Source organism: Trichomycterus rosablanca, chromosome 15 (genome assembly GCF_030014385.1).
Source record: "Trichomycterus rosablanca isolate fTriRos1 chromosome 15, fTriRos1.hap1, whole genome shotgun sequence".
Taxonomy (NCBI): domain Eukaryota; kingdom Metazoa; phylum Chordata; class Actinopteri; order Siluriformes; family Trichomycteridae; genus Trichomycterus; species Trichomycterus rosablanca.
This window is the reverse complement of record NC_086002.1, coordinates 14608864-14625259: the sequence shown is the minus strand read 5'-3', so window position 1 is coordinate 14625259 and position 16396 is coordinate 14608864. Positions and strand designations below refer to the sequence as shown.

The 16396-nt window shown below is 42.0% G+C and overlaps 1 protein-coding gene across 1 annotated transcript in view; it reads right to left on the bottom strand.

Moving 5' to 3' along the window:
- trim2b (tripartite motif containing 2b) overlaps nt 1-9094 on the bottom strand; it is a 29018-nt gene extending 19924 nt beyond the window's left edge. Inside the window, exons 1-3 of the mRNA XM_063009635.1 lie at nt 8984-9094; nt 7178-7329; nt 4168-4348 (exon numbers count right to left, since the gene is read on the bottom strand). Coding sequence (XP_062865705.1) covers nt 4168-4348; nt 7178-7329; nt 8984-9091 — 441 coding nt within the window. The 5' untranslated portion in view covers nt 9092-9094. The remainder of the gene's footprint in view (nt 1-4167; nt 4349-7177; nt 7330-8983) is intronic.
- Nucleotides 9095-16396: the final 7302 nt, after the last annotated feature.

The following is a 16396-nucleotide window of genomic DNA, read 5'->3' as shown; positions in this document are numbered from 1 at the left end:
AGAAAAGAGCAATACCAAATGACTCACAAAGAAAACCTTTCCCCCATGGGACCTTGGAAGTCCCTATATTTCAGAAATCTTCACAAATTTCCCCAAGCAAACCACAAGCCCTGAACTAGCACAAAGTATATTTAAGGAATTTGAAGAAAGACTAACAGGTTACTTGTTTATCTACACAGATGGGTCAAAGACACCTACCCACACCGGGGCAGCCTTTTACTCCAAGACCAAAAAACAATGCATAAATATTCCCCCACACAGCTCCATTTTTACTGCCGAAGCACAAGCAATTTTAATGGCTATAACATATTTCCAGAGCTCAAGTCACCAGAATGCCATCATATGCACAGATTCAAAGTCCTGTATTCAAGCCATCAAAACACTAAATATTGACCACCCCATCATTGAAGAAATACTGCATGAACTGAAAACACTTGAACAATCAAACAAAATTTTGAGGCTATGTTGGCCACAGGGGCATTAGAGGAAATGAGAAAGCAGATACCACAGCCAAAAGAGCAGCAGAAGTACCAGTCACACCAATGTACATCCCACCAACAGACTTAAGACCCCTCATAAAGAGTTATGTACATGAGAAATGGCAAGAGAACTGGGACTTACAAGACAATATCAAACTCAACAAAGCGTACAACCATACAAAATGAACTATACCCAGAAGAGGGGGGACCAAGTAGCCCTCACACGATAGGACATTCAAGACTTACACACGGACATCTACTAAAAGGAGAACAGGCCCCAAAGTGCCTGCATTGCTCAACTACCCTATCAATAAAACATATTCTATGTGAATGCAAAGTTTTTACCCAGGACAGAAATCTCTACCTGATGGGATTGGACATACAGTGTGGTCAAAAAGTATTTAGTCAGCCACTGATTGTGCATGTTCTCCTACTTAGAAAGATGAGAGAGGTCTGTAATTTTCATCATAGGTACACTTCAACTATGAGAGACAAAATGAGAAAAAAAAATCCACTCCAGGCTACTCCAGGACCTTGAAATGCGTTTTACGGAGCCACTCCTTCGTTGCCCGAGCGGTGTGTTTGGGATCATTGTCATGCTGGAAGACCCAGCCACGTTCCATCTTCAATGCTCTTACTGATGGAAGGAGGTTTTGGCTTAAAATCTCACGATACATGGCCCCGTTCATTCTTCCCTTAACACGGATCAGTCGTCCTGTCCCCTTTGCAGAAAAACAGCCCCAAAGCATGATGTTTCCACCCCCATGCTTCACAGTAGGTATGGTGTTCTTGGGTTCTTCTTCTTCCTCCAAACACGACGAGTTGAGTTTTTACCAAAAAGTTCCATTTTGGTTTCATCTGACCACATGATATTCTCCCAATCCTCTTCTGGATCATCCATTTGCTCACTGGCAAACTTCAGACGGGCCTGGACATGTACTGGCTTAAGCAGGGGGACACGCCTGGCACTGCAGGATTTGAGTCCCTCTCGGCGTAGTGTGTTACTGATGGTAGCCTTTTTACTTTGATCCCAGCTCTCTGCAGGTCATTCATCAGGTCCCTCCGTGTAGTTCTGGGATTTTCGCTCACCGTTCTCATGATCATTTTGACCCCACGGGATAAGATCTTGACCCCAAGGGAGATTATCAATGGTCTTGTATGTCTTCCATTTTCTTACAATTGCTTCCACAGTTGATTTATTCACACCAACCTGCTTGCCTATTGTAGATTCACTCTTCCCAGCCTGGTGCAGGTCTACAATTTTCTTCCTGGTGTCCTTCGACAGCTCTTTGGTCTTGGCCATGGTTGAGTTTGGAGTCTGACTGTTTGAGGCTGTGGACAGGTGTCTTTTATACAGATAACGAGGTCAAACAGGTGCCATTAATCAGGTAACGAGTGGAGGACAGAAGAGCTTCTTAAAGAAGAAGTTACAGGTCTGTGAGAGCCAGAAATATTGCTTGTTTGTTATTGACCAAATACTTATTTTCCACCATAATTTACAAATAAATTCTTTAAAAATCCTACAATGTGATTTCCTGGATTTTTTTCTCATTTTGTCTCTCATAGTTGAAGTGTACCTATGATGAAAATTACAGACCTCTCTCATCTTTCTAAGTAGGAGAACCTGCACAATCAGTGGCTGACTAAATACTTTTTGACCCCACTGTAAATGACATTTTTGAAAATTTCTGAAAAGCATAAAATTAAAATATTTGTACAGTTTTGATGCACATGTAAACAACTATATACAGTGTATCACAAAAGTGAGTACACCCCTCACATTTCTGCAAATATTTCATTATATCTTTTCATGGGACAACACTATAGACATGAAACTTGGATATAACTTAGAGTAGTCAGTGTACAACTTGTATAGCAGTGTAGATTTACTGTCTTCTGAAAATAACTCAACACACAGCCATTAATGTCTAAATAGCTGGCAACATAAGTGAGTACACCCCACAGTGAACATGTCCAAATTGTGCCCAAATGTGTCGTTGTCCCTCCCTGGTGTCATGTGTCAAGGTCCCAGGTGTGAATGGGGAGCAGGGCTGTTAAATTTGGTGTTTTGGGTACAATTCTCTCATACTGGCCACTGGATATTCAACATGGCACCTCATGGCAAAGAACTCTCTGAGGATGTGAGAAATAGAATTGTTGCTCTCCACAAAGATGGCCTGGGCTATAAGAAGATTGCTAACACCCTGTAACTGAGCTACAGCATGGTGGCCAAGGTCATACAGCGGTTTTCCAGGACAGGTTCCACTCGGAACAGGCTTCGCCAGGGTCGACCAAAGAAGTTGAGTCCACGTGTTCGGCGTCATATCCAGAGGTTGGCTTTAAAAAATAGACACATGAGTGCTGCCAGCATTGCTGCAGAGGTTGAAGACGTGGGAGGTCAGCCTGTCAGTGCTCAGACCATACGCCGCACACTGCATCAACTCGGTCTGCATGGTCGTCATCCCAGAAGGAAGCTGACGCACTAGAAAGCCAGCAAACAGTTTGCTGAAAACAAGCAGTCCAAGAACATGGATTACTGGAATGCCCTGTGGTCTGACGAGACCAAGATAAACTTGTTTGGCTCAGATGGTGTCCAGCATGTGTGGCGGCGCCCTGGTGAGAAGTACCAAGACAACTGTATCTTGCCTACAGTCAAGCATGGTGGTGGTAGCATCATGGTCTTGGGCTGCATGAGTGTTGCTGGCACTGGGGAGCTGCAGTTCATTGAGGGAAACATGAATTCCAACATGTACTGTGACATTCTGAAACAGAGCATGATCCCCTGCCTTCGAAAACTGGGCCTCATGGCAGTTTTCCAACAGGATAACGACCCCAAACACAACCTCCAAGATGACAACTGCCTTGCTGAGGAAGCTGAAGGTAAAGGTGATGGACTAAACCCAATTGAGCACCTGTGGCGCATCCTCAAGTGGAAGGTGGAGGAGTTCAAGGTGTCTAACATCCACCAGCTCCGTGATGTCATCATGGAGGAGTGGAAGAGGATTCCAGTAGCAACCTGTGCAGCTCTGGTGAATTCCATGCCCAGGAGGGTTAAGGCAGTGCTGGATAATAATGGTGGTCACACAAAATATTGACACTTTGGGCACAATTTGGACATGTTCACTGTGGGGTGTACTCACTTATGTTGCCAGCCATTTAGACATTAATGGCTGTGTGTTGAGTTATTTTCAGAAGACAGTAAATCTACACTGCTATACAAGTTGTACACTGACTACTCTAAGTTATATCCAAGTTTCATGTCTATAGTGTTGACCCATGAAAAGATATAATGAAATATTTGCAGAAATGTGAGGGGTGTACTCACTTTTGTGACACACTGTATCTCTGTATCCTAAAACTCCTTTCATGGTTTTAACACCTTTTTTTTAATAAGAATTTTTTAAAACATACAAATGGCACGCCATAGAGATGGCTCTAAATACAGAGCTTATAATGGCGATAAAACTTAACCAACCAACCATATACTTTTGACCAGATAGTGTTTGCTATTTAAAGTTAGATCTTCTGTTATGGGATTTGCAGTAAAACGTGGGCTGTAAAATTGAAAGCATCTATAAAATCTGCTATCTTAATAAGGCATGAGCAGCATTTTTATGGACACTTATTATTTTATATGTATTTTTTATTTTTTGCCTATATTAATTTAATCATTTAAACACAAACATACCTTCTGCTTCATTCCAAAGGTGACCTCTAACTCCATGAGTAGGACGCTCTTGCGGGTGTCGAGGGTCTTGTGCAAATCGCTGAAGGATGAGTGAATGTTCTCTTCTATAGAGTTCCTCTGAGTGCTCAGCTGTTGCAGGACGTCCCTCAGTGACTGGACGGTGTCTCTTATTTGGGGAAGCCTAATTGGTAGTCAAGCAATTCAGTCAATCACTTACCTGCACAGTGTTCAATACAATAGCAAATATTCTATTTGGCCAAAACTATTTGGACACCCCTTCTAATTCTTAAATTTAGGCTTTTCAGCCACATCTATTGGTAAGACGTGTGTACAATCAAAGAATAAGCACTCGGGCAGCCACAGAGGTCTGTTATGCTAGCTAGCCTATCAGAAAACAGACATAAATGGCTGTGTATGTTTGTCCTGCAATGGACTGGAACACTGTTAAGGATGTTCCTGCCTTGCACCCAGTGTTTTCCAATAAGACCGAACCCACTGCGACCCCGACCAGGATAAATCGGTCAATGAAAATAAACAAATGAATGAATGACCATATGAAATAAACGATCTGCTTCCAACTTTCTAGTAGCACTTTGGGAACAAAGCAAGGTTCATAATGATTGGTTTGACATGTTTGGTGTGAAGAATCAACCCCACATAACGTCTTTGGGATGAATTCGAATCCCGACCGAGAGCCAGGTCTTCTCATCAAACAAACGTGTTCATTCGACTGAATAGACACAACTTCCCACAGACCCTAGGCAAAATCTAGTGCAAGATAATATTTTCAAAATAGTGAAGACTGTCCGCTCAGGTGGTGCAGCGGTAAAACACACCGTTTGCCCGTTGTTCATCCAGGGAGGGAAATGCCAGATTGGGACCTCATAACTGATGCAATCACGACCTCTGCTGGTTGATTGATGGCGTCTGCACAGAGTCGAGGAATAATGCAATCAGGGTGTAGCTCTCTGCGCACAAAGCTGATCTGCATATGAACTTGTTTTGTGCAGGTAAAAATGATGCAGTCGGCTACTGCACACGTGTCAAGGGGGTGTTTGTCAGTTCGCTCTTCTCAATCGGAGTGGGGGTCAGCACTAGTTGAGAGAAAGCATAACGCAGTTGGGTAAAAATTGGACGAGCTAAAGATCAAGAGGAAAGGGGAAAAATGCTTTTAAAAAATAGTGAAGTCTGCTATAGATATCAGAAGAACTGTTAAAATTAAGTTGGGGCAGGGCATAAATTAGAACAAGGATATAAAACCATTTTTAAAGCTTTGAGTGTTCCCGGGGCCATATCTGCCTCAATAATTTAAAAGAAGCTTGGCACATCCTTGAACCTTTCTGGAGTTGGATGTTTGCCAAAATCAGGCAACCGGGAAAGAGTGGCCTTGGTCAGTGTGTATTCTACTGAGATTGGAGTAGCTGTTGGATGGAGAACCATTTCTGCAGCACTCATAACATAAATCAGGCCATTGTTGAGTAAAAGGCGTATGACAGGCTGCTTGGAGTTTGCAAAACGACATGTAGCAGACTCTGTCGACGTAAGAGGAAAATATTCTATACTCTGATGAGACAAAAATTAAACTTTGAGTGACAGTCTGTAAAACTCTTTGAGGGACAGTCTGTAAAACAACACTGGAGAAGCTTTTGGGAGAGTCATTGAATGACCTTGACAACCTGATGAGACAAAAATTAAACTCTTTGGAAAAACAGCAAGCAATGTTTGGTAAAAAACAGGCACTGCAGATCACCGGGCAAACACCACCTTTACTGTAAAACATGGTGGTGGCAGCATCATGCTATGGGAGTGCTTCTCAGTCTGTAAAACTGAGGGACAGATGAATGCAGCCAAATATAGGAACATCCTTGAAGAAAACTTCATCTAGACCACAAATGTAGACTTTCACAACAACAATGACCCCAAACATGCAACCAAAACAACACTGGAGAAGCTTTGGTGCGAGTCTTTGAATGACCTTGACAACCTGATGAGACAAAAATTAAACTATTTGGAAGAACAGCAAGCAATGTCTGGTAAAAAAACAGGCACTGCATATCACCGGGCAAACACCACCCTTACTGTAAAACATGGTGGTGGCAGCATCATGCTATGGCAGTGCTTCTCAGTCTGTAAAACTGAGGGACAGATGAATGCAGCCAAATATAGGAACATCCTTGAACAAAACTTCATCTAGACCACAAACTTAAGACTTTCACTCCGACAATGACCCCAAACATAGAGCCAAAACAACACTGGAGAAGCTTTGGGGAGAGTCATTGAATGACCTTGACAACCTGATGAGACAAAAATTAAACTCTTTGGAAAAACAGCACTGCAGATCACCAGGCAAACACCATCCTTACTGTAAAACATGGTGGTGGCAGCATCATGCTATGGGAGTGCTTCTCAGTCTGTAAAACTGAGGGACAGATGAATGCAGCCAAATATAGGAACGCCCTTGAAGAAAACTTCATCTAGACCACAAACTTAGACTTTCACTCCGACAATGACCCCAAACATACAGCCAAAACAACACTGGAGAAGCTTTGGGGAGAGTCTTTGAATGACCTTAAGTAGCAAAGCCCACATATATGACGATGGCAGTTTACAAATGTTCGCCATCCAATCTGACAAAGCATGACAGAATCTGCCATGATAAAGCAGGTGTCAAGATTCTTGCCCAGATGTTGCTTGGACAGTTTAGTTCAATAAGCCACATGGCAGTGAATCCCTGCAGTCATGTTCCTAAATCTAAAGGAATGCCTCCCCAGAACACACTATTATAAAAGCAAAAGATGGGTCTTAAAAAATGTCCATTGTTATAAAATGGGTTGTTCTGCAAGCAAGCGCATAATAATGCAATTTCTGGGTGTCCATTTACTTTTGGTCATGAATTGTATCAGCTATTTTAATTAGTTTATTGTAATATTATATAATAATACTAATAAAATGATAGTGAAATCATACAGAATATTAGCACACGCTGTGTGAGTGGGATCTGTAATCACACCTGTTCTTAGCTGCAGTCAGTCCTTCTTGCAAAGCTGCTCGCTGTTGATCCACAATTTTTTCCAAAGAATCGGTACGGTGGTCCTCGTGTTCTCCCAACATGCACTCGTCGCACACAGCCCTCTCACATTCCAAACAATACAATGCAGGAGACTATAAAGGGTACAAAACCAAAACAACATGTAAAAAGTCATAGTAACTATATAATACATTGAATAAATGTTGGACTGATGACGGTAGCTTGTAGTTTGTGTGCTGAATGTAGCAGATCTGGTCAGCATGAAGACCTGAATGACCTTCATAGGACCAAATAATTATGGCTAGATGACTGGGTTGAAATACTTCCGGGTGTCCACAAACAGCTGTGGTGAGTACCCACAGACAGTGGTCTGATTGGGGACAAACCATGTACCGGGGACAAATTGCTGGGCAGCCAAGACTCACTGACAGCAGAGGACATGGCGTCTTGTACAGACCAAGAAAAGATCTACTGTGGCATGGACTGCAGATCAGGGATGCTAGTCAATTTGGTCCGGCTAACTCCTTCTTTTTTCTACCAGTGAAAGTATCTACAATGGATCTGAGCTGGATGTTGGAAAGTCAAGTGGTCTGATGAATCCTGTTTCCTCCAAGATTCATTGTTGGCACCAGGATGCACTATGGAAGGACCTGCTGGTCATGTCTTGGTACCAGATACAGCGGTACCTTGTAACTCGACGTCCCCTAAACTCAAAATCTTTGAAACTCGATGCCCTTCGTCAAGAACAAGCATCTCCACGATTAAGAAGCATAATGAAACAATAAAGAAGTAAAGCTAATGTGCAGGTTTATTGTATTTTTATACAATGTTTCAGTGTTTTTATATTATATTTGTGTAATTTTCAGTGTATAAGTGTCAAAAACAACCCATTATTTTACATTAGCCTAAAATATACAGTATGCAGTTCCACAGGACTATGGAACGTATTAACAGGTCTCCCATACATCCTTATGGGAAAAAATACCCTGAAACTCAACGTCTGTTAAACCTGACGCCACTCTCAGAACCAATTGACATCGAGTTTCAAGGTATCGCCGTACAACAGGGCTCCTTTAGATGTCTTGTGGAGTCCATGTGTCAGCAGGTCAGAGCTGTTTTGAAAACATATTAGGTGGGTGGTCCTGATGTTTTGGTTCAGCGGCTTTATAATGCATTACTGATCAATGGTAGTGAAAAGAAGATCTTGACCTAGAAACAGGGCTAAACAGCTGGTGGCTTCTCTGTGCCCATATAAATGACAGTAGTGAGAACACCTCTCCTTATTATTGAGTTCACAGGTTATATACACACACATTGCTAATGGCTGTAATGGTACAAAAATATAAATACCAAATAATTTACATTTTGTTTACTTTGTGGCAACAGTTTGGGGAAGGCTCTGTAAACATACATATATGTCTAAACATATACATTTGGATAAGTGTTATGTGAAGGACTTCCACTTTGAGTTGAATTAGTGTGTTGATTGCAAGTCAGGCCTTCTCAAACCAGTATAATGAGCACAAATTCCTACAGACACACTGCAAAATCTTTTGGAAAACCTTTGACCAAACAGCTGGTGGCTTCTCTGTGCTCATATAAATGACAGTAGTTTGATCTTATACCAAGAGGAAATTTGTCTAAATGGTCAAAGCGACTACAACAATGGCAAACCTGTCCACATTCAAGGATGTTTTATATCACAAGTCTTGGAGGGCTCACTCATGGGAGACACTGTGTGTGTGTGTGTGTGTGTGTGTGTGTGTGTGTGTGTTTGCATGCTCTTACTCTTCCTTTATGTTGAGCACAAACCACTTCTGTTTCCTTGCCGGGCGGAGCCTCCAGTACAGTACATTCCTCACTGCTGCTGTCCGGAGAACCCTGCTGTGCCTCCATGTGGTTGGAGGAGCGAATTCCACAGGCTAGCACTGTAAGCGCAGACTGACCTCAGGATGCTGAAAAACAAAAATGTTTTTTACTGAATGTGGTTTGTGGCATTTACTGAAATGGTTTACTAAATGACAGTAGCTATGCTCTATGGCAAATGTGGTATGAGGTATGTGAACACCTGACCGTGAGTTAGCCAAATGGACATCCCATTAAAAACCAGGGTCACCAATAACAGCCTCCAGTATTTTTGGAAGGTGGAGCACGTCTTTAGAGATTTGTTTTTATCAGGTGTTGCAGCAGTAGGATACACTAACCCATAATTGCTGATACTTGGGTTTGATCTTAGCAGTTTCACCAGCCTGGTCAAACCAGTCAGGCACTCTACAGACACGTCAAGTTTAAGGGAGGAACAGAAAGTGACTCCTGCTGTCTGGTCAAGGTTTCAGTAATTACTTTCAGAAAAAGAACATTTGCAGAGATATTTGACATCCCAAAATACACAGACAAGGCATAACATTATGACCACTGACAGTTGACTGTTAGTGGGTGGGATATATTAGGCAGCAAGTGAACATTTTATCCTCAAACTTGATGTTAGAAGCAGGAAAGGCGAGCGTGAAGATTTGAGCGACTTGACATGGGCCAAATTGTGATGGCTAGACGACTGGGTCAGAGCATGTCCAAAACTGCAGCATTGCGGGGGGTACCCGGTCTGCAGTGGTCAGTATCTATTCAAGGAAGGAACAGTGGTAAACCAGCGACAGGGTCATGGGTGGTCAAGGCTCATTGATGCAAATGGGGAGTGAAGGCTGGCCTGTGTGGTCCGATCACAGTTTGTTGCGTATGGGGCTGCATAGCTGCAGACCAGTCAGCGTGCCCATGCTGACCCCTGTCCACCACCGAAAGCGCCAACAATGGGCACGTGAGCATCGGAACTAGACCACGGAGCAGTGAAAGAAGGTGGCCTGGTCTGATGAATCACGTTTTCTTTAACATCATGTGGATGCGTGTGCGTCGCTTACCTGGGGAACACATGGCTCCAGGATGCACTATGGGAAAAAGGCAAGCTGGTAGAGGCAGTGTGATGCTTTGGGTAATGTTCTGCTGGGAAACCTTGGGTCCTGCCATCCATGTGGATGTTACTTTGACACGTACCACCTACCTAAGCATTGTTGCAGACCATGTACACGCTTTTATGGAAACGGGATTCCCTGATGGCTGTGGCCTCTTTCAGCAGGATGATGCTCCCTGCCACAAAGCAAAAATGGTTCAGGAACAGTTTGAGGAGCACAACAACCAGTTTGAGGTGTTGACTTGGCCTCCAAATTCAATCCATTCCAGCATCTGTGGGATGTGCTGGACAAACAAGTCTGATCCATGAAGGCCCCACCTCACAACTTACAGGAGTTAAAGGATCTGCTGCTAACATCTTGGTGCCAGATACCACATCACACCTTCAGGGGTCTAGTGGAGTCCATGCCTTGACAGGTCAGGGCTGTTTTGGCAGGAAAAAGGGGACCAACACAATATTAGGAAAGTGGTCTTAATGTTATGCCTAATCTGTGTATTTGCATGTCAACCTTGACCTCAAGTATGTGAACACCTCTCTTTATTATTGGTTCAAAGATTATACACACACGTTGCCAATGGCTGTAATGGTACAAAAATATAATTACAAAATAATTGACATTCTTTTAACTTTGTGGCAACAGTTTGGGAAAGGCTAAGTTTGGATAAGTGTGATGTGAAGGACTTCTACTGAGTTGAATTAGTATGTTGATTGGAATGTGGAATGTGATGTGTAAGACGATTGTGTGTGTGTGTGTGTGTGTGTGTGTGTGTGTGTTTCTCACCTTATATAAATCTCAGAGTGTGTATTTACCCAGATGCCACAGTTAAAGGGATGCCAGGATATAAATTTCAATCTAATCCACTGGAGACAAAGAGTTGTGGAGGCCGAACAGAACGTCTTCTCATCTTACACTGGGACCTATGGGGAAGACATAGCACTTACAGAAACCAATTTAAATGTGGGTATTACAATGTGAGTGCCGCACAGTTTCAGGGTTAGGTCCAGGTGTGAGGATTTTGTTCTCCTTTTCCTACCTTTCAAGGACATGCCAGTGGGTTTACTGGAGATTCTAATATGTCCTTACACTGATCAGCCATAACATTAAAACCACCTCCTTGTTTCTACACTCCATTTTATCAGCTCCACTTACCAAAAAGAAGCACTTTTTAGTTCTACAATTACTGACTGTAGTCCATCTGTTTCTTTGCATACTTTGTTAGCCCCCTTTCATGCTGTTCTTCAATGGTCAGGACCCCCACAGGACCACCACAGAGCAGGTATTATTGAGGTGGTGGATCATTCTCAGCACTGCAGTGACACTGACATGATGGTGGTGTGTTAGTGTGTGTTGTGCTGGTATGAGTGTATCAGACACAGCAGCGCTGCTGGAGTTTTTAAATACTGTGTCCACTCACTGTCCACTCTATTAGATATGCCTTCCCAGTTGGTCCACCTTGTAGATGTAAAGTCAGAGACGATCGCTCGTCTATTGCTGCTGTTTGAGTTGGTCGTCTTTGATACCTTCATCAGTGGTCACAGGACGCTGCCTATGGGGCGCTGTTTGCTGGATATATTTTTGGTTGGTGGACTATTCTCAGTCCAGCAATGACAGTGAGGTGTTTAAAACTCCATCAGCGCTGCTGTGTTTTATCCACTCATACCAGCACAACACACACTAACACACCACCACCATGTCAGTGTCACTGCAGTGCTGAGAATCATCCACCACCCAAATAATACCTGCTCTGTAGTGGTCCTGACCATTGAAGAACAGCATGATAGCAGGCTAAAAAAGTATGTAAAGAAACAAATGGACTACAGTCAGTAATTGTAGAATGGCTTTAAGATTAGCCGATAAGCTTTTTAATTTTTCTACACTATATGGCCAAAAATATGTGGACACCTGACCTTAGCTTGTTGAAGATCGTATTCTAGAACCATGGGCATTTTGAAAGAGTTTGTGGCTATAACAGTCTCCACTCTTTTGCAAAGTCATTCCAAAAGATAGTGTTTGCCCATTTAATAAAAGTGTTTGTTGGTAGGATCAGGCACTGACATTTGGCTCACAAACAATGTTCCAATTCATCCCACACCAAGCTTGTAAAACCATGTCTTCATCACCCTCAATTAATGCATGGGTACAGTCAGCCAGTTGAATGCACATGACTGATTTTATATATCTGTTAGCAATGGGTATGGATGAAGGGTGTCCGAATCATTTTGACCACACCGGCTGTGATATTTTAAACCGAGGCAGCAGAATCAGGGCGAGTTTTTGTTTCTGCTGACCTACAAGTTCAGTGAGTCTAATGCACATGCTCTTTCTGTCCAAACAACAAGAGACAGCGTGTACAAGCCGTGTCCTGATAGCAGAGATCAGATTTCCTGATCACAATTGTATGTTTAATGTTTTCTGATTCTATCATACAAAATAAATCAGGTTGTTAAAAGGAATACTGGTGTTTGACCATTTTTAAATAGCATGAAAATTTAACACTGTGTCTGTAGAACAGGAGTAGAACTCCACCCCCAGAATTGATTAGTTTCATCCTGCTACTGTAACCTACCACCTGTCATGCAGAGGGTGGGAGTGGGGTGCAGATAGACAGAAAGTGTAGATGAGTGAGAGAGTTGGTGTGTGTTTCTAACCAGAGTGAACACGCCCATCTGTCTACACTTTGAGATAGACAGAAAGTGTAGATCTCTTTAAAATGCACGTTATAAGCCTTCTCTGAACCTTTATAAGTGTACTTGGCTGCCCCCAATCACAGCTACCTGTTATATTTTATTGGTTCAATGCCTAGAATTCTAGCTGTATACAAAAAAACTGGTGACGCAGTGGGATAATCCGCTAGCACACAGCCCTGAGATTCTGAACTCCTCGAGTTTAAGTCTCAGCTCTGCTACCAGTCGGCTGGGTGTCCCCTAGCGGGCATAATTGACAATGCCTTCAGCAGACAAAAATTGGCCATTAAAGTCTGCCAGGTGGGAAAAAAATCGGACTGAATAGTGGGTGGGGTCTTCGGTGCTGTGTAAGGAACTTGGTTAGTAGCTCAAGTGGCCTGTACAGAAAGTGGAGGAGCACGGAGATCAGTACTTGGCTCTCAGTGCTTGCGCGAATACTGGCCTATATGGGTGTAAAAGAAGGGGTCGGTGGACTGTGCACACGTCGGAGGGAGCGTGAGGCAGGCAAAAATATAAATTGACTACACTAAATTGGAAGAAAAGTGGAGAAAAGTGGAATAAATAAAATATTAGCTAGTGGGTGCTACACAGCACAGCGGTTCTGGGAACCTGCATTCGAACCTTTAGTCAATGTTTGTGAGGAGTTACATTTGAGAAATTGGCTTAGCAGCTGCCACCAGCGTTTATGTATGGCTCTAAACATAAGGCAACTCCTCAAATCAGGATGAAGCAGTTACTAAAGATGTGACTGTTTTTGTTTTATAAATGGTGGAAAATAAAAGAAAACCACAACTCACAAAGGGAGGTTGTGAGAATGTGTAACAGATAAACCCTGGTCTCTGGAGCTGTGCATCACCACAATATCTGCTTATAAGATTGATTTCTAAGCAGTATGAGGCCAACATCAAACACATCACACCAGCAAAGTAACAAAGTTTCCACTGTAAAATACGGTGGTAAAAGCATCATGTTTTGACATGATTTTAGTAGCATGGACTGGCAGTCAGATCAGGACTGAAAAACAAATGTAGTACAGTACAAACGGGTCAATGTTCAAAATCTGTTCCCCTCTATCAGAAAACTTTATATTGGGTAGAAAAATCTGCCACAGTGACCAAATGCACAATACCTAGGCAACATCGCAGTGGTTTGAATAGAGAACAAGAAATGGACCTGGAGAAAAACGTTGAGTTGAAAAGGTTCTTGAGAACACTGATATAAGCTAAAAATGCTTTATGCGCAAAATAAAAGGAAAACAGACTGACAGATGTGGCTTAACCAATGACTGAACAAGTCTGATAAACACTTGTGAATTTTTGACATTTGAATTTTTAAAAATTTTATTATTATTTATTTACTATTATATCTTATAGAAAACAGGAAGCTGAATCAGAAAGCTCCCTGCCAAAATACTTGTTGTATATAGATAGATAGATTGATAGATAGATAGACAGACAGACAGACAGACAGACAGACAGACAGACAGACATATATAACCCCAAATCAGAAAAAGTGGGGACAGTATGGTAAATGTAATTTTCCATGCTGTCCCAACTTCTTCTGATTTGGGGTTGTAAATACAGTATATCTATGAATATATTTATACAAACATGGAATTTAAAGGAGATGTAACCAAATCTTCAAAAAAGCACAAACAGAGTCTCATGAATAATTTAGAAACAGCCAAGATACCCGCATGTAAGTCCCACATGTTCCTTACAAACACACACACACTGACACAGATACATCCAGAAAATGATGAGCAGAGACACAAAACGTAGAAATAAACAAGGGGACAGAATGAAATGTTTGTAGGAAAGGGTGGAATGAAGAATAAAGAGAGAAAAAGGAAGGAGGGAAGGAGAACATAAAAAATGACAGTGAAATAGTAAAAATAAATAAATTAAAATGATTAAAGAAAAAATGAAAAAAAAAAGAAAAAATCTAAAAAAAAGGAAAAAACATCTAAAAATAGAAGAAAAAACTAATAAAAATTTTTTGTTAAATAAAACAAATGAATAAAAAAGACACTAAATAAAAATAGAAATTTGACCTCCTTTACTAACTGAAGTTGCTCCTGCATTGTTAGTGATGTCCAAATAGTGTTGATTTTAAAGACTGATAGGGGGAGTATTTGGGTAGAAGCGAGGAATTGCCAGACAAAAATAATGCACACATTTCAAACTATCACCACTAGTACTATTGTGAGTAGAATGTGGTTCTGGGAAGGGCGTCTGCTAAATGCTAGAGATGTAAATGTCCATGTAAATGAATGTGGTCACCACCACAAGCTACAAACAAATTGTCCTGTAGATTCAGACTAGGGCGAGACCTCAGGCTTAGGTTTCCAAAAACAATGATCAGTGGATTAGAGTTTCTACTTAAACTGTTGATACTTTTTGATGATTATTTCATAGCATTAAGTTTATACACCCTATTATTAATTATTTGGTGTGCTTAGGTGGTGCAGCGGTAGAGTAAGCTAGCCTACTACTACTGATATCCAGGGATTGAATCTCAGCCTAGCTATTGGGAGGTGAACTTGTCAGTGCACTCTGTCAGTCCCAAGAATGAATAAAAACAGGAGGGTTGCACAGGAGGGGATAAAAACTGTGCCAAGTCTGGTATGAGGACCATATCCATTGTGGCAACTCCTAAATATGGGACCAGCTTATAAAATACACTGCCTGGCCAGAAAAAAAGGTCACCACCTGGATTTAACTAAGTAAATAGGTAAGAGCCTCCCATTGGATAATTACTGCATGGGTGATTATGTTTCAGCTGGCAACAAGTTATTTAACCCTAACTGATGCAGTGAGTAGCTTCTCATTTGTTAAACAACCATGTTGAAAGACACATCCTGTGGTCATGGAAAAGATGTTAATCTGTTTCAGAAGGGTCAAATTATTGGCATGCATCAAGCAGAGAAAACATCTAAGGAGATTGCTGAAACTACTAAAATCGGGTTAGGAACTGTCCAACGCATTATTAAAAAGTGGAAGGACAGTGGGGAAACATCATCTTTGAGGAAGAAATGTGGTCGGAAAAAAATCTTGAATGATCGTGATCGGCGATCACTTAAACGTTTAATGAAATCAAATGGTAGAAAAACTACAGTAGAACTCAGGGATATGTTTAATAGTGAAAGTAAGAGCATTTCCACACGCACAATGCGAAGGGAACTCAAGAGATTGGGACTAAACAGCTGTGTAGCCTTAGGAAAACCACTTGTCAGTGAGGCTAACCAGTAAAAACGGCTTCAGTTGGACTCTGGAGCAATGGAAGAAGGTCATGTGGTCTGATGAGTCCAGATTTACCCTGTTCCAGAGTGATGGGCGCATCAGGGTAAGAAGAGAGGCGGCTGAAGTGATGCACCCATCATGCCTAGTGCCTACTGTACAAGCCTGTGGGGGCAGTGCTATGATCTGGGGTTGCTGCAGTTGGTCAGGTCTAGGTTCAGCAACGTTATGTGCCCAAAGAATGAGGTCAGCTGACTACCTGAATATACTGAACGACCAGGTTATTCCATCAATGGATTTTTTCTTCCCTGATGG